Here is a 27,116-nt window from a genome sequence, read left to right as displayed (position 1 = left end):
CAGCTGGAATACATGATATAAGATAAAATGTATTGATCCCACATAGAAGACCGGGGGAGCAGCTCAATTGTCAAAAAAACAAAGGAAAAAAAGTGAGTGATTGATAAATAACAATAAAATAAGATAAAGACAAGTCAAAAATAAAATAGCTAAATTCACTTTATACACCTTTCAAAAACACACCAATTTCTATACAACAACTAAACCATCTGTTCTTTGTTTTATTTTGCAATAATTAGAGCAATTACATAACTGTAATTTTTAATTCAGGATTCACAGAGGAACTACTATAACTGAGCTATTAATATAGAAAAAGTTGGAAATTCAAAAAAGTTTTTTTCTTGTTGCTTTTGAATCAGATGAGTTCAAATTAAGCTATGTAGTGTCAAATCATATAAACAAATGGTCTGTGTTGTGGATGTAAATAAGCATAAAGTTGGGTCTGTTCCCAATTTTTTTATTTTTTTCATATAGTCTATGGTCTGTTCTTTATAAAACCTGATTTTACGTTTTGTCTTTTAGTGGGAAATGAAAATCCCAAAATTTGAGAAAAACCTGCACAACAATGAATGCCATGCATTGCCTCAATTTTTGCAGACTATACAAACCTTTTTTAATTTTATTTATGGTGTGAATCACAGGGTGGCAGTTGAAATGTGTGTAGTTTTTATTTTTCTGTAACAACATGATCAGTGGCAGTTCCACACAGGGGCCACTGCCCCTGTGAAGAAGCCCTTGGTCCCTGCTGTGGCCCCTGTGTCAAATTCATAATAAAATGATCAATTTATAACAATGAACAATGGAACAATTCTTACCTATTTTCTATTCAAACAATATCTCATTGTACACAAAAGGAACCCATAATGTGTACATTGTAGAATAGTTTAATTGTGAAAAAAAAGCTTGTGTATATGAGAAAAAGATCATTCTCACTGTGCTGCACTTTCAAAATAAAAAAAAGTAATTGTGCACAAAATTGAGAAATGTAATTGCCGCACAAAAATAATTGTTATTGTTAAGTGTCATTGTTTCAATCAATTTATTTGTACCTTCCTAACCCTTTTAAATAATCCAAAATAAAGATTTTGAATGCTTAAATATCATCTTTGTGGTTTTTTAATGTGCCCCTCTGATTAACCCTCTGGAGTTCACAAAATCAGTGGAGCATAATTTCTTCATGATGTCACAACTTAAAAACGAAGCAGTGTTGTGCCCTGTCGTCAACTTCCCTTGAAAGTCCTGGCTTGAAACTAAATGCCAGTTTTTGTTTGATGATAATAAGTAAAAACTGAGATAATGTCAAACATATTTAGTATAAAAACAACTAGATATTATGCTTATTTTATCTCTTATATGTTATATTTGCAACCAGCGTTCACATTTGCAACATTAAAAAATCTTAATTGAAAGTAATTATGTTTTGAAAGTTAAAAAAAAAAAAACATTTAAGATATCCGATTTGATGTTCATTTTTGTGTTTCTTTTGGGTTTCCAAATGTTGATCCAGTAAATTTAAGTAAAAAAGAATAGTTATCAGGTCATATAGGTGAGGTTGTTTTGAAAAAATGATACCAACATGGCATGGTAAACATTAGTAAAGTGGCAGAATGAAAAATATTCAAAAACTGACTGAACAGCCCAAGTCTCCTTAGGGTTAAACACTGGCCCCTCCTTGGCCCCCACAACGACACTGGTCTAGAACCGCCACTGAACATGATCATGAGAAAAGGCCATGTCTGAATTAACCAACTAACTTGAGTGTGATAATTGTGAGCGCTCGTTTTGTGACCTGGGCGCCGCCTGCTGCTCAGACTCTGTTGTTCTGACAGTGTACCTGATAAGCTCCGCCCCCGCGGACACACCGGGTAGAGCTGTTGGCTACACACAAAAACACACTGGCTTGAAGCGGTGTGTCTTTCGGTTTCGCACGTCGTCTGTTCCGGTTGTTGCTGTTAATATTTTACCGACCGAGAGGCATTTTGACACATGACCGTATAAACCTCGTTGGTAAAAGAATAACGGTGAGTAGTCATTGAAGCTTAGTGAAGCAATAGACAGTAATAACTGTGGTTAGCCAGCTTTTTACTCCCAACTGTCAGCGCACTGTTAAGCTAACGTGTTGTGATAAAGATAACACGAGCGTTAGCTAATGCTAAACATACTAGCTCAGCTAGTATGTGCATACTAGTTATATTAGCCAGATATTAGCTACGTGCTAGACATGGCGGCTTATGGGGATTTTCATTCAGTGACATTGAAGCCATGTTTCAGACAACAGCTACACCTCATGTCAGCGTTATGTAATTTCATGCAACACAACGTAAACACTTATTATTTATACATGATTTATTAGCTTTAGCATGATCCTTCACACGGGCTGAGAGAGCATGTTTTGGCCAGTGCTCTTTGCCACTCAGCCAGTTAGGAGGGACTCAATTTTAAATTAGGTTAACCCTTTATAGGGCACTCCTGGAAATTGAAGATGTCAACCCTGAAGTGTTATTGGAGGATATTACAAGATAGTCTCTTTCCCACAGCAACCCTAAATAGACAATAACACATCATTTGCATCCATCACCACTTTACCTTTAAACTATTTATTATCTTTTTAGACTACTTATTACATATGCGTAATGTCTGCATGTGTTTTTTAAAGCATCTTATATATGAGAAGCACACGTAAGTTTAGTTGTATACTTTTTTTAATACAATGACAATAAAGTAAAGCTTGAATCTTGTATGATTTACTGATTGGTCAGATGCCACAGTGTCAATATCTGTGATGTAGAAATCCATGTGATTCCTTGACCTCACAGAGAGCGAGGAGACCTGTTATAGATGTCTGCTCAAGTTACCAAATATGGTTCTTTACCTGATAAAGGGTTAAATAAATTTGGGTTATACAATTATAAGGTTGCTTAATGCTATAATAAGAATATCCTGATCAGGATGGGGTTGCAGGCAAACCACTTACATTCCCATTAGAGTAATGGCAAACATCCAGGACTCAGATATGAGCTTGATTATTAAATATGACACTCCTGTCTCTGTAGTAGTGCACTCACTGAAGGGTACCTCAAATGTTCACAGTTTGACTTTTTCTCCAGTCTTACAGCTCCTTATTTGTTTGTTAAGTTTTTTTTTTCTCCAATTCTGTCCATTTGTTGTGTCTACAGGCTGAATGAGTGGGCCATTCACCTCCCCCTCTGCAGAGGTGGCTGAGATGAACCGCATCCATTATGAGCTGGAGTACACGGAGGGCATCAGCCAGCGCATGCGAATCCCAGAGACCCTCAAGGTGGCCTCAGGGAACCAGTCAGGGTCTCTGTCACTTCAGGAGCCCCTGCCCATTCCCACAACTATGATGCATGTGCCAGAGAGGATCATTGTAGCTGGTAAGGAAAAATCCTACATATCCAGAAAAACTGTGCATGGAAAGCTGAAATAGAGGACACTTTCCATGATCAATTTTCATGTAACCCTCTCCTCCTCACTTCCTTCCCAGGTGATGAGGGGGACCCTGAATTTTCTCGTCCTCGAGACCTGGACTTGATTCAGTCCGTCCCTCCCATGGACCTCCTGAACATGAAGGCCCCACCGCGTGTTCTCACTCTTACAGACCAACCACTGGACTCCCTTGAAACGGAACAATCTGCCTCTTCACAGAGCCATCCCAGCCATGCGGTAATGGTCAAATTTTTTTTCGGAAATTCACGCTGTCATCATTTGTTGAAGTCTTCCTTAAAGGAAAAATAAGGCACAATGTTTGATTTCAACCTTAAACTTTTCATGGGAGTATTGCACAATTTTAAATCTTGGTATCATTCACAGGCCCACTTGCATGGTCGGTCTCGAAGGGAACGCAGTGCGAGTGAGCACATAACTGGCCGTCACAGCAGTCAGATTGTTAGAAGTGATATAAGGTAAGCACACATCCACAGCTGATATTTGTATTACAACACTGCTTCACTGCTGGTGCCTTTTCATTCTGAATTTGTTATCTGGTGTTCTTATTTTACTCTTGGTTTGTTTAAAATATCTTATTTCTTTACTGTTTCTCCCCATTTTACCTCTCTGCCAGTGTAACCCCTTCCCCTTCTGCCCCCCCAGTCCGGTTGTGTCCCCCCCTCTGTTCCCCTGAGGATGCAAACATCAACCTGTTTACAGCTGCGGGATTCCTGTCTTATATTCAGTCTACAACACGACGAGCTTACCAGCAGGTCCTCGAAGCGCTGGATGACGGCCACCGCAGGTGACTTGGATTTCTGAGGAAGTAATTTAGGGCATTTAATGGAAAAAAGGCCCTTCTCATAATATTGTAACCCTTAGATTCAGGTAAGAAGCTGTAATTGAGGAGGAAGTTATGGAAGTTTTGAAGTAAGGCTGCATAACAGGACAAAAAATTCTTGATGAATTATAGAAGTAAAGTGATGCACAAGTAAATTGTCCTTGGGTGATTGGTTTGTTTGTTTGATCTATTTTGGGGCCTGTTGGCTTTTTTCACTAAACAAAGCAAGCCTCAACTTACACCATCTCCCTGTGATCTGTGTGAGCCAAAAACCCTGTTACTGTGAAGGTATCTGAAGTTGTCAGTGTCATGAATGGTACACTTAATATAATGCTCTTATCCAGCAATTTATTTGGTTTTATGAAATGTATGTTGTAGAAAGTTCCCTTTCAGAATAGTGTCTGTAGCTTTTCAGAGTATCTCAGAGCTAGACTAATTTTAGTCATGTCACTGCTGTCATCATTCTAAATTGAGATCTGTTGTTTTTCACAGGACACACCTTGACCTGGCCCTGGATATAAACCCAGATGAGTCTGGCTTAGTGGACGCCTCCTCGCTACGACGACAGGTAATATGTCTCACACGCCTAAATGATTGCCTCTGTAACTGATAAGTGATTCTCCACTGCTCTGATGTGCATATTGTGTCTGTTTTGAGTATTTGCTTCTATTTTTAGGTTTGTAATTTACAACTGATACGGTACGGTGCAGGCATGCTGACACAACAAGCTTATGTATCTCATAACAGTCTGCTACCAAAAGATGCTGACAGAGCAGCCAAATACAACTGACATTCTTAGATACTCTGATTTTACCAAACAAAAACAAATGCATTACAAATACAAGTAATAATCACATCACAGGCATGTAAGAAAGTACTTAAGAATGTTCCTTAAAGGGATAGTCTGCAAACTTTGAAGTGGGCTTGTATGAGGTACTTATCCATAGTCAGTCTACAGTAGATGGTGTGGCACGTCCTCACTTTGGAGAAGCTGGCAGTAGTACCAAAATGGAAGCTAAGTAATGTGCTGCTGTAAAACCAAAGAAATCTATCAGTTTAGATGTAAGCTATATATAGCTTTATATTGCTGTCAGACAGCTTTGTTTAAGTTTACGCAGAGGGAACTGAAGCCATTATACTGTATATTCTTTCTTTACCCAGCAGTACACAGGTGTTGCTGCTCCTCCACTGTCTCAAGTGGTTAGTTTGTATTCTAGTGTGACTTTGGGAAATCTGTAGTCACACACCGTTTTTAAAGTGGAGAAAATTTTTCTTTTGGTCATTCAGATTGTGAAGTTGAACCGGCGTCTGCAGCTGCTGGAGGAAGAAAACAAAGAGCGCTCCAAGCGAGAGGTGATCCTGTATTCTGCTACGGTGGCATTCTGGCTTATTAACACCTGGATTTGGTTCCGTCGTTAAGATCGGACAAGACTGAGTCTCCCAAAACACTGGAAGCCAAAGCAATTCCTTGTTTAAGGTGCAGCCATTAATATACAGTTGTTACTACATCTAAGGGCAACCACAGGAAGCTACAACAACACTGGAAAATGTTCTCCACCACAATCCTCTGTGTTTCTATTGCAAATTCTACATCTGGATTGCACTTTAAATTTCAGACTTAGTGCTGTCAAGATACGACCCGAGGCAGTAAAACATAACCAAATTTTACAAAACCAGTGACGTACTTATGTTTGGTTCATCCACCCAACATTACTAAATTTCACATTGGCTAGTATTCACACCTTCACATCTGACTACAAACTGGCTCTCGCAGGGTAAAGTTAGCGTATCTTACTTTTAACAATTCATCCATGTATTTTCATTCATGTGTAAACATGCAAACAAGACAAAGCACAATGACACTACAACTGGATGTTTGCCAAATTATAGCAACTGCTTCAATGTGGAAAGCTGAAATTTGCTTTGTTGCAGAGACAACAACTTACCTTATTTGGCTAAAACTAGCTACAACATAAACTGCTGTCTGACAGATATAATGCAGACCCTGAAACTGCACTGATGCTCACCTATGCTTAGGAGAAACTATCTGTGGGTCCGATTATTTGGATTATGGGGACCAATTTGAAGTAGCTAAGGAGTGGCTGGTATTGATCAGCAAAGCCTCACTGATATTTGTGGTTATTTTGTGCAGATATTACTGATTGCTCCTTTAAAGCTTGATAAAACCTTTGCACAGCAACAACAAATGTGAAAGGGGTGTTTTCCATCATTCATCTTTGTGAGAGTAAGTTAAATTTATAAATTAGTCTTCTCGGATTCAGTAGAAAAATAATTTTAGGGGACACAAGGATTTACTTGAGCGACAAATGTTTTGGGAACCGATCCCAGAACTTTCGTTACAGGACAAAACCTCAAACCTGACCTGCCTGTTTGACATCGAGGTTCATCAGTTTTCTGAAAAACTACCTGAAAACGGGGGTACTAAGTGTCAAAAGAGGATGAAAAAATCTCGAGATGCCATAACATTTACCCTGAATGTTCTTTGAGTTCTGCATCACCCAAAACATCTGTATACAGTACTTGAATAGCCTATTGTTGTAAATGTTGTAATTTGTCTTTAATGCTGTTTTCCCCTCTCGTTGGCAGTCACATGCCTACGGATTCTGTTATAAGCTTGATGAAGTGTCAACAAAAATACTAAGGGTACTAAGGGTATTATCTGTGCAGTGATAATGTTTTCTCATGCCGTTTCTACAGTTAAAGCTTGTTTTTCCACCAAATTTGAAAATTCCTGTTTTCCCACTACAAGAATAAAAGCATGGGCTGTGGTTTTATTCATCATACAATGTAATACACATCTTAGAGCTACTATCTGTGTGATCATATGTAATAGATGGCTATGTATATAAAATATTGCTGTCATTATTTTTCAATAATGAAATGAGTGTGAATTTCATGGAGGTTTATTTATCACATGCAATGCAGAAGCACCAAGAAAATGTTGCAGTAACCATTTTTTTCTGTTAGACACTGTACCTATTACTGGGAGCTTTAAATTAAGTGTTTTACTTTTTGTAAATATATGAATACATTCATTGTTAATATTTTTGCTGTAATAAATGATGATGGATGTTAATTTCCTCCAGTTTCTGTGCAGTGCTGACCCCTGCTGCTGCAGTAGCTGCTGTACACACCAGGAAGATGTTCAGGGGTTTTAAATGGGCATCATTGTAGTTAGAGCTGGTTTAAGTGAAACTAAACTCCATTTGTACACCCAGAGACCCACCACAAACGGCAGATAACTTTCACCAAATCCATCTTGAGCAGGTTTTCCATCTTTTCCCCGAAAGTATTGATAAACAGAAGCGCAGCAGCTGGCAGTAACACAATGGGGATCACCAAGCTGGCAGATTTGATCCGGCTAGCGTCTCCCTGTGCTATTTCTCATAAGGACATCAGTGACTACACAGGTGATATATCTGACATTACATTAATCTCTTTTCTACTAGCACGGTTCATATTTTTCAGCTCAAACAGCAACTGCTAATGGCTAACGTTAGCATACATTCACCTGACTGCTAGTTAGCCTAGCTAACTTTGATGTTAACATACCGTCACCCTGTTAAAATAATTTTTGCAGGAAACAAAAAACATCACCAAAAGTGTAACATATGACATGTATTGATCATTTCACTCAACACTTTATTTTGAAAGTGTCTACATAAGAGTCACACAAGCCTGTCAGAAACATGACATGACAAGTATCATGAGCATTAATGTTACTTCAAAGTGTCATTAATGTTCACGACACATCCCATGTCATGTTTATGACACGCTCATGTCACTCTTATGTAGACACCTTCAAAATAAAGTGTTACCATATCTTGCTTAAGTCACAAAGGCATGTTCAAAAAAAAATTGCCTAAGTCACATTTTATTTTGACTTAGACATAATAAATCCCCTTAAGTCACACACTTGACATAGGCCATTATCTTAAAGGATACTACATAAACACACCAAGACCTTTGAAGCCCCAACAGTGCCAGCATATTAGTACTACATATTAGAGATACAAGGTCTTTAAATACTTTCTGTTGAAGTAATACAAAGAAATTTATTAGAAATATTTTCAAGACTCTACTTAAGCAGTAAAAGTTGACCTCTGGGTAAAAGTGGATTTAAAAGAAAAGCCAAAAATGACTACATGGAAATTGTATTGTATGATGTTGATGATGTGATGCTGGTGCTGTTTTACACCCTGCAGGAAAAGTAATCGCACTCGATACCTCTATTGTTGTGAACCAGTTCCGTGCAGCGACGCCTTCACTAAGGTGAGCTTCTCAATGGCCGATGACTCATTCTGTCAATATACAAATATACAAACCCATTTCCATCCCAGTTAATTTCCCTTTCAGAAAATTAGAAACACCTGTAAGATGCAAGGCCTCCAATGACTTTGCTTAAAATACTCTGATTACTGTTTCAGTTGCTTGTGTGCTGACTTAACGTGTACTTGCTGGTGTTCTATGTCAACAGTGGTGGAAGAAGTATTCAGATCCCTTACCGGGAAATGTATTAATACCACACTGTGAAATTACTCCACTACAAGTAAAAGTCCTGCATTCAAAACTTGCTGAAGTAAAAGTACAAAAGTATCAGCATCAAAATTTACTTGAAGTATCAAAAGTAAAAGTACTTGTTATGCAGAATGGCCACACTCAGATTGTGTTATATATTCCAAATATATTATTACATATTGTATTGATGCTTTTATGTAGGCAGTGTTTTAATTTTGTAAAGACAGGGCTCATTTAATTACATTAAATTGCATTACATTGCATTACATTATACTGTTATAAGATGATTTAATAAAATAAAAAAAGTCTAATCACTTTAAATTGATTATGTTTTTCATTTTAAATCTAGACCTGAAAAGTAACTGAAGCTGTCAGCTAAATGTAGTGGAGTAGAAGTAAAAAGTTACAAAAAAAGTGAAATATTTAAGTACAAGTACAAGTACACGTACCTCAAAATTGTACTTAAGTACAGTAATGTACTTAGTTAGTAAATGTACTTAGTTACTTTCAACCACTGTATATCACTGCATTATATTAGATAGATAGATAGATTACTTCATTCATCCCCGAAGGGAAATTCGGTATTATACAATGCTTCTAATATCTTTATCAACTCATTTGCATATGATCAAAAATATACAATCCAACAGAACGTCACCACAAACTGAATCAATGCAGAGGCCTTTCTGTCCTTTTACCAGTGTGTTTGTGTCCTTTATTTGCTCTCTGTAGCCCACTGACTGGTCTCTTCTTCCGCACGCTCACCTTCCTGGAACATGACATAAAGCCAGTCTTTGTGTTTGATGGGAAGCCTCCCGGGGAGAAGACGCCTGTTGTAAGTGACACCTTTGTATCTTTTGACTCAACCTGATACTGAACATATCCTCCTGGTGTGTGTGAGACAGTCACAGGTCAGAGAGGGATGAGCTGAGTGCTTCCCTGGTGCTGGTAGAAATGCTCTCCTTACATGTGTTGATTGAAGGAAATATCCTAAATAAATAGTTGGAAGTGAATTCAATGGGTCAGTGCAATATAACAGATACAGCTAACACCTGTAGTGTGATACAAATGATTTCTTCTGTTTTTCATGCAGCTGGAGAAGCGAGCTGAGGCAGCTGGTTGGAGGTCTCCAAACCGCACAGGCACAGGTACAGATTAATAACCACAAGCACAGGTTTTGGAGGTATTTGTTGTAGGATTTATGGTAAATTTTTTCGAAAATCAGCATTAGCCCAAATCACATGTACCCAGGTGATGTGGGTACAACGGCCTTGACATTGATCAAATAGTGGAAAGTAATGAGGATGTCACATCAACTTGAAAACACAACTACTGTATGTTAATGGTTACTGCTACCAGAACTATTGATACCCTAGCCTCTGGCATTATGATCAGAATGAAGAAACAATACACCAGCCACAAAGACCTCCAATTAGAGACAGATGCACCGCCAAAACTCAGCGTCTCAGAAAATTAGAATATTGTGAAGTTCAATATTGGAGTCCATAGTCAGTGGTGGTTTGGGGCCATGTCCTCTGCTGGTGTTGGTCCACTGTGTTTTCTGAAGTCCACAGTCAACATAGCAGCCATCTAGCAGGACATTTTAGAGCTCTTCATGCTTCCACAAGCTCTTTGGAGATGCTGGTTTCATTTTCCAGCAGGACTTGGCACCTGCCCACACTGGCAAAGGTACTAAAATCTGGTTAAGTGACCATGGTGTTACTGGGCTGGACTGGCAAAAATACTCAGCTAACGTGAACCCCATAGGAGTCTATGGGCTGTTGTCAAGAGGAAGATAAGAGACACCAGAGTCAGATGACCTGAAGGCTGCTATAAAAGCAACATGGTGCCGTAGCCTGATCACCTCCATGCCACACCATATTAATGCAGTAATTCATGCAAAAGGAGCCCAACCAATTATTAATATATAGAAATATACTTGTCAGAAGCCTGACATTTGTGTTTAAAATATAATATTTTTTTATTGATCTTATGTAATATTCTAATTTTCGGAAACACTGAATTATAGGTTTTCATTATCTGTAAGCCATAATCATCAAAAATACAAGAAATACATGCTTGATATTTTTCACTCTGTGTAATAAAACTATATAATATATGAGTTTCACTTTCTGAAATAATTGACAAAAAATATTGAACTTTTTCCACGGTATTTTATTTTTTTTGAGATGTAGCTTTACACTGGTAATAATATTTTAATTTGTCAAGTCTTCTCAAGTGAACTCTATTTGTACTCATGCAGCATCATCCCAGACCAGAGATTGTCTCCAGCTGCTGAAGCTGCTGGGTGTACCTGTCATCCAGGTAAACATCTATATATATATATACATACATATATGTATTTTTTTGTTATTTCTTTATATTTCTCTCGCTGTCTCTTTCCTTCCTTCATTCACTTCATGCATTTTCATTATTATCTCTGCCTCTCTGTCTTGTGTTTCAGGCTCCAGGGGATGCTGAGGCACTGTGTGCCTGCCTGGTGAGAGAGGGGACTGTGGACGCTGTGGCGTCAGAGGACATGGACACTCTGCCATTTGGGGCCAATATTCTCATTCGCCAGCTGAATGCAAAGAGGGACAGGTAAGAGCTTTGCAATGCATTCCAGCTCCTAACCCGAGTCCCCGACCTCCACTAGGGATCGCCTAAAAATCACGTCGAGATTGCCAAAGCCTCATTGATTTTTAAGTAGTGTACGACAACTAACCATAACAATAATAATTAATACAGTTGGCCTGTATCATGGCATTTAAAGGATTTCTGTGATGAAAACTAAATGAAATTGTCATATTTTAAGATTGGAATATTTTCTATTGGTGCATTTTAATAAATTGGAATATGATGGAAAAGTCCATTTCCAGTAGTTCAAGTCAAATAGCCCCAACCAAGTATTGAGTCATATAGACGGACATACTTTTCAGAGGGCAACATTTCCATATTAAACATACTTTTTAAAATTGGTCTTTTGTAATATTAACATTTTTTTGAGACACTGAATTTTAGGTCTTCATTAAATGTAAGCCATAATCATTATAATTAGAATAAATTAAATAAATTAAGACATGAAATGTTTAATTCAGTGTGTAATGGATCGATATAATGTGTAATTTCAACTTTTTGAATTGAATTACTGACATAAATAAACTTTTCTATGATATTCTAATTTATTGAGATGCACCTGTAAGACATACACTGAAAAAAAAGCTCAAATGATCAGGGCTCCAGTGTATCAAATATATTTACTTTGTAAAAAGCATTTACCTTACATGGTTTGTATGCTCAGATGTAAAGTTCCTCTTTTCTTCCTAAGTTTTCTGGGGCTGGTGAGATGTTACCAAGCTGATCTCATGTTAATCTATGCTGTTCTTCTTCTTCTTCACAGTGAAGTTGTTGAATATTCTTTACCCAAGTTGTTAGAGAAACTCCAAATTAGTCACAAGGAGGTGAGCCTGAAACTTTAAACTGTCTATGATATTCTATTATTTTACAATACCTAATACCACTTTGCGGAAATACTCAAACTTATCTTCCTTTGCCGTTTTCCTCCACTAGTTTGTTGACCTGTGTATTCTGTTGGGCTGTGACTACTGTGACAAGATTCCCGGTTTGGGTCCAAAGAGAGCTCTGGCACTGATCCAGAAGCACCGTACTATTGAGGATGTGGTTTTGCATATCAACAGACAGGTACTAGATGGAGAACCGGTGTCCTTATGTACATCGCTTTACAAAAAAGTGTAAGATCTGATAACACAGCAGTATCTGCTACCCTTCAGACCCATCCTATGCCACATTTCTGGAAATACAAAGAAGCACGGAAGATATTCTTGGATCCACCACATACAGAAGCTCCTGAACTCACCTGGTCTGAGCCCGATGAAGAAGCCTTGGTTAAGCTCCTCTGTCACGTCAAATATGTCAAGTATGTACTCTTTTCTTAAGTCCAGCCTTCATTTCACGTTTTTCTTGTCTCTAAATGTACACGTGTTGATGTGTTTTTAGGGAGGACAGGGTCCGTCGACGGATGGAAAAGTTCCGTCAGATGCGGGAAAGTAGGCGAGAGGAGCGGGAAAAGGAGACGGCAGCAGGACGTTCCAGGCAGACTCGCATGGAGGACTTCTTTAGAGTTACCAGAAAGAGGGAGAAGGTGAGTAAAACATAATTCTCTATTAAAATATGTACTTTTTTTTTTAATTTAGGGCCTTTTTTTAAAACTCTTTGTATCCCACATCCTTTCGGCCGGTTTTAAAGGCATGGGTTCTTTTAAAATTCCTCAAAATTACACCTTTTATCATAGCCAAAAACTGTATAAACAGGAATTATCATCAGATTTTCACATGTCCGATGGTCCTTGAATGTATCATGTGACTCATGTATGAGCCTTTGTCTGGAAAAATAACCAAATCTAAGTACCAAAAAGCTGTAAAAACTGGAATTCTGTGCTCCAAATTTAACATTCTTACTGAATCTGAGTATATAATATATAAATGCATATATATATATATATATATACTTTTATTTATTTTTTACAGATGTTTTTTACATTCTTTATCAATCTTGGCTCAACCAACATAAACCCCTGGCGCTGCATATTTTTGTAACTTTTAAAAATTTCTGCCTTGTTCCATGTTTTGTGCTGTTTGTATAATATGAACTTCATGAATAAAGATGTTAAAAAACAACAAAACAAATCCAAGCTTAAAATAACGACATTTCATTAAAATCACTTGATTTTGCACGTCTCATTAAAAACTTTGACAAAAATTAAGCATTTGCACTAATCGGATCCTGTATGGTATGTTGATTATTCTAAATAGTTCTCTCTTTCTTCCCCCAGCCTGTGGAAGCTGCAGACTCTTCAAGCAGTGACAGAAAGAGACCAAAGTCAAAATAAGGCCGCCACCATCTCTCCCTTCACCGTCAAAGTTGGAAGTTGTTGTCAACATTGTCTGCCTGTCAAGTCATCTCAAACAATTATGAAAAAAAAAACCCAGACAAATCTGTCATAGTAATCTTGGATTTCTGACATGAGAATATTTTTTTAACAAGTCTGTGATGATGAGAAAGTCTAGATCATCAACATCAAGATCAAATCATCAACAACCATGTCAGTGATTGTCGATGGTATTCCATGTGTTTTTATTTTATTTTCTGTAATACCAATAATCAACACATTTCAGAGGCAGCAGATTTACATGTTGAATCATGGCTTTGCATTGGTAAAAGATGGGTCTTTTCCAAGTGCCTTCTAGTCACCGCTCAATTTAGAAAAAGACAAAACAAGCGTCTTGCAAGACACTGACTTCAAGTCTTTGTCTTTGCTTGGGAGCTCTCACTAACAATGCAATAATCTGATCTCGTCTTAGCAGCAGTGTCTGCAACAATGCAGTTCACTGAGCAGTTCTACAGTTTATCCAGCAGTTTCCCGCAGAGCTACCAAGAAAAAAGCAGGCGTTGGACGGCTATGAAAGAGAACAGTGTGATCACTGTCAGGGTGGCCTTCCCCCAAGCCAGAACTGCAGACAGGGGATGTCTCATCACTAGATATTCAATGAGCACCTGTTGTGTAAATGGTGCCAAGTCAGCGACCAAAGACTTGAATTTTAAAACATGCACCACAAAGTGCAATCATGTGAAAAAGAGAAAGTGAGATGTTTAAATCCATATGAAAAAAAAACTTTGTATTTTGAAAATACAGAATATGTTTTATATTTTTGTTTTATATGTAATACTGTTGTGTTTTTTTTTTAATTAAAAAAAGGTTTAAGTGTATTTTTGTGTGGTATCATTATGGAAAGTTTGATAGTGTTTTCAAAGCACCATTTAAAAAAAAAATCCAAAATGTTTCTGAATAACAATGTTATTTTTTAACCCTCTGGAGTCTCCAAAAGCGCCAAAGCATGACTTCTTCATCACATCCAGACGTAAAAACAAAGCAGCATGGAGCCCTACTGTAAATTTAAAGTTCTGGCTGTAAACTCCATGAGGCCAGTTTCAGTTTGATGATGATATACCAAGTAAAACTGGAGACAAGGTCAAATATATTTTGTATACAATTATAGAACTGGATGTAACCCTCTTATGTTATATGTGCAAACTTTGTTCACATTTCAAACATTTAAAATTCTTTATTGAGCATGATAGTGTTTTGAAAGTAACAAAAAGATTCAAATTACCAAAAAAAGACACAAAATGACCAAAAAAAGATACAAAATGACTTAAAAAAGACACAAAATGACCAAAAAGACCATAAAAGACACAAAAGGAGAAGACAGAATGACCAAAAAAAACAGAGGACACAAAAAAACACAAAAAGACAAAAAATACCAAAAAAAGACACAAAATGACGAGCATGATAGTGTTTTGAAAGTAAAAAGATTCAAAATAACATTTTATGTTGGACTAAAGGAATGAAAAAGACACAAAATGACCAAAAAAAGACACAAAATGACAAAAAAATGACCAAAAAAAGACAAAAAAATGATTAAAAAAGACACAAAATGACCAAAAAAGACACAAAATGAGAAGACAGAATGACCAAAAACCCCCACAGAAGACACAAAATGACTTATAAAGACACAACTGACACAAAATTACCAAAAAAAGGCACAAAAAGACACAAATGACCAAAAAAAGACACAAAATGACTTACAAAGACACGAAAGGGATTAAAAAATGGACAAAATAGCCCAAGACTCCATGGTTACCGGTAATGAAAATACGAGGCATGATTCCGAGTCGACAGGTGGCGCTGGTGCTTGTTCCTCCTGTCTGCTTCACTTTTCCTCCGTGTAGAAGAAGTAGTTAGTCAGTTGCCCAGTCTCCCCGCTAGACCTCAGAAAGGTGTTCGCCCGGTCGCCGCGGTAAGTCTACCCTGAAGGCACCCGCCCTGTCCCCAGTCCCCTGACCAAACTTCCTCCCCGGTGTTTCCAGCCCGCTGTTTTCGGCCATGGCGACGAGTGCGAAGCGAAAGCAGGAGGAGACTCATTTGAAGATGCTCCGGGAAATGACTAGCCTGCCCGCGAATAGGAAATGCTTCGACTGCGACCAGCGCGGCCCGACCTATGTCAACATGACAGTGGGCTCCTTCGTCTGTACCACCTGCTCCGGGATCCTGTGAGTCTCCTTTTGGGCCAAAGTGTCATCTTTTTTGTTTACAATGTCCCCCGGTAGAGGATAAAACACCGCTGTCTGTCTTGGAAGTGTCCGGTGGTACCGTTAGCTCGTTAGCTTGCGTTAGAACCAGGACAGGTAACGTCGGTTCTGGGCTTTCAGTGTCGGTTTGCTTACAGCTTTACTTCTGTGTGATAAGAAGTGTTTTACACATACATTTAGTTAGTGTGAGGGGTGGTGTCAGTGACTTATTGCTGTGTGGTCAGGGTTAGCACGTCAAACGTAAAGGTTCATCTCGTCACACTGTTTAAATAATCGCCTAATTTTTTGTCAAAATTGTTTTTTTTTGCCTAAATCATCTCCTCATGACGCCGGTCACCTATGGTAAAATCGCCTACATCCTCAGTTGATCAGATCATGTGATTTTACCCCTTTAAGATCATCACTTCTTTGACAATTTGCCACATTCATAGGCATCAGATAAGAACCCAGCAAAGAAGAGCTAGAGGGAAGTTGTTTAGTTATCAGTTTAGTTTTAAGTGTTTTATAGTTGACACTAATATTGATAACACTTTACTCTAAGGTGTCTACATAAGAGTGACATGAGCGTGTCATAAACATGACATGGGATGTGTCATGAACATTAATGACACTTTGAGGTAACATTAATGTTCATGATACTTTGTCATGTCATGCTTCTGACAGGCTTGTGTGACTCTTATGTAGACCCCTTCAAAATAAAGTGTTACCATATATTGCTTAAGTCACAAAGGCATGTTCAAAAATTGCATAAGTCATTTATTACTATGTCAATAGCCATCCTTTGTTACATCCTTTTTTATTGAAATGATCAATAAATGTGTTAAACTTTTGGTGTTACAGTTTTTTGTGTTTCCTGCAAAACTTGAAAAAATGACTTAGGCGATTATTTTAACAGGGTGACGATACACCTCACAGTCAAATATTTGACCACTTTGTTTAAAAACAGCACGTCACAGGGGACCTCCTCTCGTTGAACTTTAGCTGGATCCCGACACGACATGTCGCAAACGCACACACACCTCGAGATAAGCAGGAGCAGGGTGGGTCTCCCAACTTGGGAAGTAGGTTAGTTGGCATGAAATCGTCCTCAGCTGATGTTTGATTCACCACTTCTTGTTCCTCAAAAGCTTAAGTAGTTATGAAATCAGAACCGGGATTTAGCAATGAACCAGATTTAGGCAATATCTTTATTTCCCACACCCATTTAGTTGCTAAAGAGGAAAACACTTGGTGTTTGTCTTGCTGCATGTATGTTGCATGTGTTTTCTCGTAAGTGACGGTGTTGCAGTGTATTTGTCAACAAGTTATGTTCTGTGTGAGGACAAATTTGTTTTTAGACCTCAAGAGTGAGAAGATTATTTGTACATCTTATTTTTCAAAGGCTTGTTTGAGGGTTAAGACTTGGTTAAAAGGTTTAGGTTCTAATCAAGTTCAGTTTAGAGTAAGGGGCTAGTTTGTGAACTGTGTTAAAGTTAGTACTCTTAAACCAAATTACACCAATAAGATAAATAACATACTTTTTTTTATCTGTAGTGCTGTTTATCAGCCTGGATTGTTTTGGTGTGGCCGTAGAGATGTCTGTCTTTCTCTCAGATATAATGGAACTAACTAATATATATATATATATATATATATATATATATATATATATATATATATATATATATATAGTATCCCAGCATCTAGGACGGAAAATTATGCTACAAAGACAGAACTAACCTTGAAAAAGCAACCAGTAGCTTGCTGGATTCATTTTTAAGGAATGCGTGTGCAACAGCTGCTATACAAGGAATTAAGGGTGGACACGTTGACTAATAACACTCATGATTGAAATTCAGATTAAAACAACAAAGAATTTTGTTTGGGTACTATATTAATCATCATTTTTAAAAGTTAGTGTTTTAAAAGTTGAGCCCTGCTTGAGTAACTGGCTCATGATTTCTGGAAAGAGACATTGCTTTTTGAGTTTTTCAAAAAAGATCAAGATTAAAAAATGAGTCTAGGTTTATGTATTTCTGATTTTCGGGGTGAATATAAGCATAATTAAGTAACAGCTGCTTAACTGAGCAACAAAAAGTGAGACTTAAATATGCAAACTTCTACCATATTATCTAAATTAAGTACCAATATGCACACAACATAATTGATTACACAAGTATTATTCTTTCTCTTGAAGTCAGCATTATTAGAAGCACCTTTGGCAACAGTTAGAGTCTGGAGTCTATGTGGGTGAGCCTGTATCAGCTTTTCACATGTGGATTGCAGTTTTCCTTTATTCTTCTTTGCAAAACTATGAAAGCTCTGTCAAGCTGCTGTGAACAGCAATCTTCAAATCCTGCCATAAATTCTGGTTTGGATGGAGGTGTGGACTCTGACTTGGCCACACCGGGACATTGCATTGTTGGTTTTCAGACATTCCTGTTAAAGGTTGCATCAGCTTTTCCTTCAGGATATGTCTTGACTCCGTTTTATCCTCAACCCCCACAAGCCTTCCATGGCCTGCAGCAGCGTCCCCAGAGCACGATGCTGCCATCACAGCCCTTTGGGATGGGGATGGTTGGATTTGTTTTGGTCTCATCATACCCACACCCCTTCTGGCAAACACTAGTCCAGAGATGAAAAGTGTGTTTATTTCTTTTATAGTGGTTTTGTCATTGCCAATCTGCCATAAAGCTGCCCACAACTGGTGAAGCAACAGTTGTTGACTGCACTGTGTCTCCCATCCCCGCAATAAAAGCTCATCCGGACCGGAGTTGCCTTAAGGCTCTTGGTCCCTCTCACACAGACCCTCATATGTTGAGAACTGGCTGCTTGAGGCAAATGTACAGCCATTTAACCCATTTAGGCCTAAAACGCCTGGAAAAAATGCCTCTAAAACCTATATTTGAGAGCTTATACATGTGGCTTTTATAAGAAGTTGAGTTTATTTGTCCAAAGCTTCAATAAAGTTTTTTTTTTTTTTAAATCAACGTGTTGCATTGCGACACTCCCACATGTATTCTGATGCATTTCATTTGCCAAGAGACCGAAAATAGGTGGAAAAAACTAAAAATACTACAAAACGACGTATCCGCTTTCCCGGCTTAAATGGGTTAAAAAAGATTTATGATTGACCTTACTATACTCTGAAGTTTTGGTTGATTCTTTTCCCTATTATCAGTGTTGAGTCTAAGGATTAAGGCCGCTTTGGCAAAAACAACAACCAGTGATTCTGTAATCTTTTCACAGATTTGTTTAAGGTCATTTGTCTTTATGACACTGATGCACCTTCCACCTATTTAAAGTGTTTATCCTGGTGTCACTTTACACAACGCGTTTACATGCATGTGATTTCAATTTGACTCTTTTTTTTTTTTTTACTTCTTACAAACTTTTGCTGATGTTATGGTGTAATTTTCTTTATGTCACGAACCCAAAATACTTAATTATTTTGTGTTTTGACTTTAAGGCTCAAGTATGCTTTCTGTAGATCATGTGAAAAAACTGTGATTTATTGTTTTAAAATAATGAACAATGAAAAAGTGCATTTTGAATATACACATATTGAATATTAATATGTTTAACACCTCTGTAAATGACTAAATATATACATTAAATGCAGTAAATGTGTGCATCTGAATACATTTAAATGTGAAAATGAGAATAATGGGGCAAAAATAAAAATTCTCTCCAATCTTTTGAATCATATCACAATGAAAGTCAAAATAATTGCAATTATATATCAAATATAATTTCTAATCAAATTAAATCAATTTAAATAGATATTCCTGAATCAACTTGTGGGGAATATTTATTTACTATTAATTATTTAAAATAATAAATAAGTTTTACTAAATAGAGAAATACCAATACAACAAAATTACATGGCAACAGTTGATATGGGCTCCAATCACATGCATGTAAAAAGAAAATATATAAATGTTTCTGTGTTTGGGTCTTTTTCACATGAACAGCGCTGGGTTGTGTCCTGCTCCTCTTGTTCTTAAGCTAACATATATCTCCTCCATCCACAGGCGAGGACTGAACCCCCCACACAGAGTGAAGTCCATCTCTATGACCACATTCACACATCAGGAAATTGAGTTCTTACAGAAACACAGCAATGAGGTATCGTGCACACTTTACGTCAATGGACTCGGCACCATTATTCACATTGTTAAACAGTATTTTTATAGTCATTCTTTCTTTGATTCATAGCATCTTGGCATTTCTGAACTCTGCATAGTCAACTTTATTGGCATTCCTCTCTCCCCACTTTTTTCTCCCATTTCTCGTCATCCCCTCCCCCTTCCCCTTACTTTCTCTCACCTCTCTCCCGGCTCTGCCACTACCCCCACCCCAACCCCCTCCTTACCTCCCACTCTCCTCATTCCTCTGCCCCCCCTGTAGGTCTGTAAACACATCTGGTTGGGCCTCTATGACGACAGGACATTAGTTGTTCCAGATTTCCGAGAACCACAGAAAGTAAAAGAGTTCCTTCAGGAAAAATATGAAAAGAAAAGATGGTAACATAAACTTATTGTTGTTTTTATTTGTTTGTTATGTTGTTAAAAGACCAAAATCGTCATTGCCATTCTTAATTTAGTTCCTTACCATTTGGATGCACATTGTATTAAAAAAATATATGTAGTATTTTATATTTGGGTGCATACAGCTTTAAAAAATGTAGCTGGAAAAGGGAGTAAAAGTTCAGTGGGTCATTCAGTAATTCTGGCTTGTTACTATAAGCTGTGATGTGAAGGAAAAAAGTGCTGAGTGACTCTGTAGGAAAAAAAAACCCAAAACACTGCAGGGATGGATTTAGTTAATCATATGTTTGAGCTTGATAGCATGCTCTTCATTGTCTACAGTTTCTATGTCTACATGTCTCTCTCTTCTTTTACTGTAGTGATGGTGGAAAGAGAGCAACTTTAAATCCTGAGCTTAATGGAGGAATGTCCTTTTTAATTTAAATACTTACCTTTATCCCAATGAGCTCAATCAAATAAATAATTACTCATTTGTTGCGGTTTAGGTATGTTCCTCCAGACCAGGCCAGGGCAGTAGCAAGCGTCCAGGCCTCTGTGTCTGGCTCCTCAGCCAGCAGCACTGGCAGTACCCCAGAAGTCCAACCCCTCAAGACCCTGCAGCTCAACAAGACCCCACTGCGCCAGGTAACAGAAATGTACAAAGAGGCTTGGTTTGCCCATTACAAAATTCATACAAAGTCTTGAAAGTTTGGAAAATTCTCAATTTAAACCTTTGTTTTCAAAGTTGGGAATAGTCGTGAACATACTCCTTAAAATGCTTCTTTTTTTTTTTTTTTTTAACATAATCTGGTGTTTAAAGCAATCAATCACTACATACCTAAGTAACCTAAGTCTCAATGAGAAATTAAAATAGTTTAATGAGCACTGTAAATATGTTGATATATTTTCATGTAAACATTCTTTTGTGGTAAAATCATAATTTCTTTTTGTTGTTTAAACAGAAAAGACCTATTTGATGATGAGATACTTTCTGTTATATGCAGACATATTAACAGATAAAGGCTGTCACTTTTTGATGTGATGATAAAGGCTTTGAGAGATTTCATTTTTGGTGGCTTATTACCTTGAAATAACTTAAAAAGATCTTAAAAAGTTGTATGAACCCTTCATAAATATGAATGATTGAACGTCTCATGGAATCTGGTTGGAGATTTAACTCTGTTTTTTTTCTGCTCCTGCCCAGTCTCCAGCGCTAGGTCGTGCCCAGGCTCACAGCGCTGCTCAGGAGAAGAAATTTGACTTGCTCTCTGATCTGGGAGGGGACATCTTTGCTGCTCCACCTTCTCAAACTTCCAACTCTGCCAACTTTGCCAATTTTGCACATTTTCCAAGCCAGTCGGGTAAGAGCGATTTCTGTCAAAGCTCCCAAAAGGTCCAACTTTCACTCAGACAGATTAATACAGATATTTAGCAGTGTGTAGCGTTTGGTTTGTCATCATCCCATACATTTGCCCTACCATTGTTTTTTATTTCCACATTCATTGTATGTGTTCATTTTTCCTTGTGTATGGCTGCAGCACCTCAGGGTAATTCAGATACCAACTTTGCCAACTTTGAGGCATTTGGAAACACTGCAATTCCATCCCATCCGAGCACGTCACCCCCCTCAAAGTCCTATTCATCAGGTACCCCCCTCCCCACCATCATCTCTCCTCCACCCTGTCACCACACACTCACCCTAGGTGTCCACTGGGTAAGGCCTTTCTGTATTCAGCAATACACTGTAGAAGCTAAGAGCAGGTCGTCATCACTACTGTTAAAAAAACTTTGATGGCATCACATTTAAATCTAATTCTCTCACTAATGCAGCGAGCACATTATTACATCCTTTCAATCTGAATTAATTTAAGGCATTAATTTAAGAGATCTCAGATGGTTTATGAAGGGAGACACCCAGTGGACATTTAGCCTTAAACCTGACACAAAATACCACGTTTATCCCCAAATGATGGAGTGTATTATTTGTCTGTTTATTATTTGAGTATGTGTGTGTGCACATGCAGGTGTCACTTGATTTTTTATTATCTTTTTTTTTCTCTCCAAAATTTGCCCAAAGGGGGAGGTGTGCCTATACCAACTGTTTCAAGTGCCATCCCCACCCAGTCCCACCCAGGGAGCAGAGAGGACCGCTATGCTGCTCTGGCTGAGCTGGATAACGAGCTCAGCTCCTCTGTTACCTCAGGCAGCAGTGTGCCAGGGTGAGAGACTGGCAGACACACACACACACACACACACACACACACACACACACACACAAACACGCACACGCACTACTAATAAATGTTCACCAGAAAAAAACAAGTTTTGCTGTTTTAAGATTGAGCTTCAAATTCCACTTCATTACTTTTCATCGGAATACCCCCAAACTTTTGAACCTGATTGATTTGCGTAGGCAATAGGACAATGCATATATTTAAGTCCCAGCTAAAATTTTCAAATCAAGTCAACATTTTTCACTCCGAAGTACTAATTTCACAGCTAACTGCTTTAAAAAAAGCTGGAAATGATTACAGTATCACTGAATGAGATCTAAAGGTTAAATAATTCTTGTCATGCGACTGCACAAACATTTAATCTTGTCTTCTTTACAGGAACTTATATGGACCCGTGCTTGGTTCATCGCCAGCCCAGAATCCACCTGTGTTACCCAGCATGCAGCCTGGCTTTGGAGGTGGTTATAGTGATTGCTACTACAGTAGTCGTGTTTCCATCAGCAAATTTTGAAGATTCGCATGAGAAAAGCTTGATGGAAACACCCAAATTTGATAAAATTTTCGAAAATGCGCATAAAAGTTTTTTTGTCTTTTTCAAAAATGAGTTAATGCGCTAAATGGGAGATGGAAACACTTCTGACGTAGCGAACATTTAACTCACATGACTGATCAGCTGTTTTCTCTCTGGAGGTCAAGACGAGCTGACATGAAAGAACAAATATAAGTTGCTGAGTTGAATCCAATTCCTGAAGACTTCTCTCCATTTTCTCTCATGGGTGGCCAAAGTTGTCCAATTAGCAACCTCTTTTTTTGTTGTTAATTTTTCTTGCTCGCACAATCTCTTCTTCTACTGCTTACTGACGGATTAGCCTACAACAATGCATTACAATCAAAAATTACAAAAAAAAAAACTACACTGCCATCTTCTAACCGAAGTACATTTATGCAACTTTGTTTATTCGCTCTAAACCAGTTGATGGAAAATGTCCCTAATTCGCATTTTCTGTAATGTGATATTTCAAAATTTCGCTTGGAAACACGGCTAGTGATGCATACAGAATGAGAATGCATTTACACAGTTTTATATTTTCATGAGGCTTGGAAGACTCATTTTGCAACTACCATCTGCATTTCATGTAGCCGTCCCATCTACAAATCCCTTCGTCGCTGCAGCTGTTGCCCCGGAGATGGCCACCAACCCGTTCCAGACCAATGGCAGAGCTCCAGCTGCAGGTGTGTGTGTGCATTTAAAGTGTAGCATATATAATAAGACACATTTTTTTAGCATTTGTTTTACTTTGATGTAACCCAGTTACGTTGCCAAGTAGCTTTGTGATTTGCCAGTATCTAGAATTTACTCCTCCTTGTGTGTGTGTGTGTGTGTATTTGTTTGTTGTGGGTGTGCGTGTGCATTTGTGTACACACATGCCACGTGTGTCTCGTAGCCTCCTTTGGTACTGGCTCTATGAGCATGCCTGCCGGCTTTGGGAATGCGTCTTCCTACTGCCTCCCGACCAGTTTCAGCGGAAACTTCCAGCAGCAATTCCCTGGCCAGGCTCCCATCCCTTACTCTCAACCTGGGGCCTACCACCCTCAGTCTAATGGTTAGTGGCCTCCCACATCCCTCTGTCCTCTCACCCTGTTCCACCTGTGCAGTACCTGTCACTGATTTGAGTCACATGCAGCATTTTCCTTATGTCATCTTTCTCTTAATGATGGCCTTATCTTTATGATGGCCATCTGCATTGGGAATTGTGTTTGTCTTGCTGCAGCAAATTAAAAGGCAGTGTCAGTGGCAGCTACTGCACAGTGACAAAAGGTTGCATTTAGGGTACAAAGTTTTAGGGTTCAACATATTGCAAAGCTCACGCACAATGAAGAAATCTGACATCACTCATAAGGCTCTGTTTAGTACCTGAATGCAATCTGGCATGCTGGGCTTGGCTCGTTTGTTATTTTTTCTCCTCTTACAGTTTTAGTCCCTTAGAGCTTTTAAAAATTAACTCGTAGTATAAAAAGATGCTTATATTTTCACTCTTTATAGCCTGCTCTTTATTGCCTCTTGATATAACAGTTGCAATGAAATATTATTAAATTGCTTAACTGCTGTAGAAAGAAGACTCAACCTGTTGTAAAACCCTTTCTCTGTATCACTCCTAGGCCCTGCATTCCCAGTCTACGCTCAAAACAAGCCCTCCATGACGCCTTTTGGGCAGCCCATGGCTGGCCCGGGCATGTCCAATAACCCATTCATGGTGAGCATGCATTACCTTTTGTTTTCCCAACATTTTGGGTTAAAAAAAAAAGGGAAATAACGGATTAAGTATGGTGGTTTTATCAGTTTAACAAAACAAATGTAATCATCGATTTTAGTGCAAAAATAGCTAATTATGAGGATATTGTTGTCTGTTGGCGTCTAAAGTCTGACTTGTTCTCAATTTCAGGCGGGAGCTCCAGCCGGGTCATTCCCTGCAGGTGGTTCAACCAACCCTTTCCTGTAGCACAACTCCCAGTCTTTGCCACTAGAGGCCAGCATGCAGCACATACCCAACGCACCGATCCGTCATGCAATTAGTGGCAGTACATTTTTTTAAAAAGACTTAAGTTTTTGTTTTTTCATAAAAAAAGTTTACAACACTATGAAGGAGTACAAAGGACTAAGTTGAAGACTAAGGGACTGTTATGGGGGGGGGAATGTACTGTTTGGACTATATACAATGCATTATATGCTTTTTATTTTTTGTTTATGACTGTAAGCTATGTGCATATCATCATTTGTAATCACAATTAAGTACATGTTATGTATAACAAGGACTGAGTTAACAAGGGTGAGTATACACATACCTTGTGGAAAAAAAAACCCACTTCAAACTTTCTACGTAGGTAAGGGTTATAGACTTTAAGACTATTAACAGGGTTCCATCCAAATTCATGATCTCTGGTTTGAAGCAACCATGATGATGCAGGTATTTCATTTTCAAAAGGGATTTCTTTTTCTTATTTTAGTGTAATTGCAACTATACTAGCACCATGGTGCAAAATGTCTTTTATTAACTTACAAGTTGCCTATAATCCAAAGCAACCAGCCAACCAACCAATGTCTTTTTTTAAATTAGAGTAACAAAGGGCCAGGGATTTGGTTTGAAACCATGGACTCCTTGAATATGAAACCAACATAGACTTCAGATGTTTTAGCCCACTGGGTAAAGACACAAGCACGTCTGCTAGAGCACAAGAGGGATAAGATGCAAGAAATGCAGGCTGTAAGATGAGTGTTTCTATGTCTGGTCACACTACCTAATATATAAATACTGGTAAAAATGTTAAATATACTCCGCTTTCTAATATTCACTATATTTTATGAATATGGAAAAGACGACAGGAAAGGCTCTTAAGAGAGCCTCAGGCTTGTGGGTGTGACCCAAATTGGGTTGCATCAAAACAAGTGAAATGGTTATTCACATGGTTGCAGGTGACTTTGACAGGGAATGACAGGTTTACCAGACCCCGTCGAGACAAAACAAATGTACTACATTTTAAAACAAAAATATTTATGAAATGTTAGTTATGTTGTATTCACTACACTCCCTGACATCTGTCTTCTCCTTTGCCTCCAGATTTAAAAGCTAATAGAGTGAAATATTGATCTCTCTTCAGTTTGCTTTACAATTAAGGCAAGGGAAAAGAACAGATTAATTTGGGGATTATTACATTACTGGATCAGCCTGGGGACTCTGGTGAACTAGTGTCTCAATTGTGCCACCAATAACTAACAATGAATTTGACAGTGTGTTTCTTGTCTTTACAAGAATAGGTAAGTAAATGTGTACATATATAAATATATGTATAAATAAATTAAAAGATTTTTAACTACATTTTTGAAGTTGTGCAACTATATGTTTTGATTAATCCATCAGAGAGTTGAATAAATAAACTCAGCTAAAACTAATTGGAGATGAATACAACAGTCATGCAATTAATGCTACTTTTGTGAAGGTTTTAATGATAATTTTTATCTTAAAAGCCCATAGATGATTATTAGACATTACGTCTCAGCATATACAAACTAAGCCTTGAAAATAAGCACAAGGCACTATAGTACGAAGTAAGTACTATAGTTTTAATGGAGGTAGAATTTGTTGTAGGGCTGTTAAACTTTAAGTATGAGCCAATGTACAAGTACATTCAAATTGTATGTGTATCATTTTAAATAAGACGCATGCCCTTTCACCTTTTGTGTTACAAACAGTTTTATGTACATATTTTGTTTAAAAAAAAAAAACTTGTTTCGCATTCATATACACATACAAACCTACCTACACATGTACAAGCGTACAGAACTCGAACAAACAGTGCCCCATAATGTGCCTTCCATTA

General features: G+C 38.0%; 3 protein-coding genes across 4 annotated transcripts; all 3 read left to right on the top strand.

Annotated features, from left to right (window-relative positions):
* The first annotated feature begins 1,818 nt into the window (after positions 1-1,818).
* On the top strand, positions 1,819-7,385 carry LOC131979946 (mitochondrial fission factor homolog A-like). Its single transcript, XM_059344033.1, has 7 exons — positions 1,819-2,021; positions 3,177-3,395; positions 3,506-3,684; positions 3,832-3,923; positions 4,082-4,252; positions 4,781-4,856; positions 5,576-7,385. Exons 2-7 carry the CDS (start codon positions 3,182-3,184, stop codon positions 5,705-5,707), a joined length of 864 nt encoding a protein of 287 aa, XP_059200016.1. The 5' UTR covers positions 1,819-2,021; positions 3,177-3,181; the 3' UTR covers positions 5,708-7,385.
* A 46-nt stretch (positions 7,386-7,431) lies between these two features.
* On the top strand, positions 7,432-14,585 carry zgc:110269 (probable flap endonuclease 1 homolog). The gene is made up of 11 exons (XM_059344029.1): positions 7,432-7,719; positions 8,515-8,581; positions 9,560-9,662; positions 9,921-9,975; positions 11,091-11,152; positions 11,292-11,428; positions 12,228-12,288; positions 12,398-12,529; positions 12,619-12,764; positions 12,845-12,989; positions 13,680-14,585. The coding sequence occupies exons 1-11, from the start codon at positions 7,638-7,640 to the stop codon at positions 13,734-13,736; spliced, it is 1,047 nt and encodes a 348-aa protein (XP_059200012.1). The 5' UTR covers positions 7,432-7,637; the 3' UTR covers positions 13,737-14,585.
* Positions 14,586-15,601: 1,016 nt separating this feature from the next.
* Positions 15,602-27,090, top strand: agfg1b (ArfGAP with FG repeats 1b). Of its 2 annotated transcripts, XM_059344021.1 has the most exons (12): positions 15,602-15,958; positions 20,011-20,104; positions 20,387-20,502; positions 21,012-21,150; positions 21,710-21,866; positions 22,044-22,151; positions 22,583-22,724; positions 23,118-23,197; positions 23,880-23,972; positions 24,185-24,343; positions 24,900-24,994; positions 25,184-27,090. In XM_059344021.1, the coding sequence occupies exons 1-12, from the start codon at positions 15,792-15,794 to the stop codon at positions 25,238-25,240; spliced, it is 1,407 nt and encodes a 468-aa protein (XP_059200004.1). In that variant the 5' UTR covers positions 15,602-15,791; the 3' UTR covers positions 25,241-27,090. The 2 variants fall into 2 exon arrangements, with proteins under 2 accessions (XP_059200004.1, XP_059200005.1); XM_059344022.1 differs by lacking the exon at positions 22,044-22,151.
* The last annotated feature ends 26 nt before the right edge of the window (positions 27,091-27,116 follow it).

The sequence above is a fragment of the Centropristis striata genome, chromosome 11, assembly GCF_030273125.1.
Source record: "Centropristis striata isolate RG_2023a ecotype Rhode Island chromosome 11, C.striata_1.0, whole genome shotgun sequence".
NCBI lineage: Eukaryota > Metazoa > Chordata > Actinopteri > Perciformes > Serranidae > Centropristis > Centropristis striata.
Note: the sequence above shows the minus strand (reverse complement) of the source record. Positions and strands in the feature narration are given on the sequence as shown.

Bases quoted from the DNA above. Each gene is read 5' to 3' on its own strand.
- agfg1b (XM_059344021.1), top strand. From the start codon at position 15,792: ATGGCGACGAGTGCGAAGCGAAAGCAGGAGGAGACTCATTTGAAGATG. The intron at 21,867-22,043 runs GTAAGAGCGATT...GTATGGCTGCAG, and splicing joins ACATTTTCCAAGCCAGTCGG to CACCTCAGGGTAATTCAGAT. The intron at 22,725-23,117 runs GTGAGAGACTGG...TCTTCTTTACAG, and splicing joins TCAGGCAGCAGTGTGCCAGG to GAACTTATATGGACCCGTGC.
- zgc:110269 (XM_059344029.1), top strand. From the start codon at position 7,638: ATGGGGATCACCAAGCTGGCAGATTTGATCCGGCTAGCGTCTCCCTGT. The intron at 8,582-9,559 runs GTGAGCTTCTCA...TGCTCTCTGTAG, and splicing joins GCAGCGACGCCTTCACTAAG to CCCACTGACTGGTCTCTTCT. The intron at 12,990-13,679 runs GTGAGTAAAACA...TTCTTCCCCCAG, and splicing joins TTACCAGAAAGAGGGAGAAG to CCTGTGGAAGCTGCAGACTC.
- LOC131979946 (XM_059344033.1), top strand. From the start codon at position 3,182: ATGAGTGGGCCATTCACCTCCCCCTCTGCAGAGGTGGCTGAGATGAAC. The intron at 3,396-3,505 runs GTAAGGAAAAAT...CTTCCTTCCCAG, and splicing joins AGAGAGGATCATTGTAGCTG to GTGATGAGGGGGACCCTGAA. The intron at 4,253-4,780 runs GTGACTTGGATT...TGTTTTTCACAG, and splicing joins CTGGATGACGGCCACCGCAG to GACACACCTTGACCTGGCCC.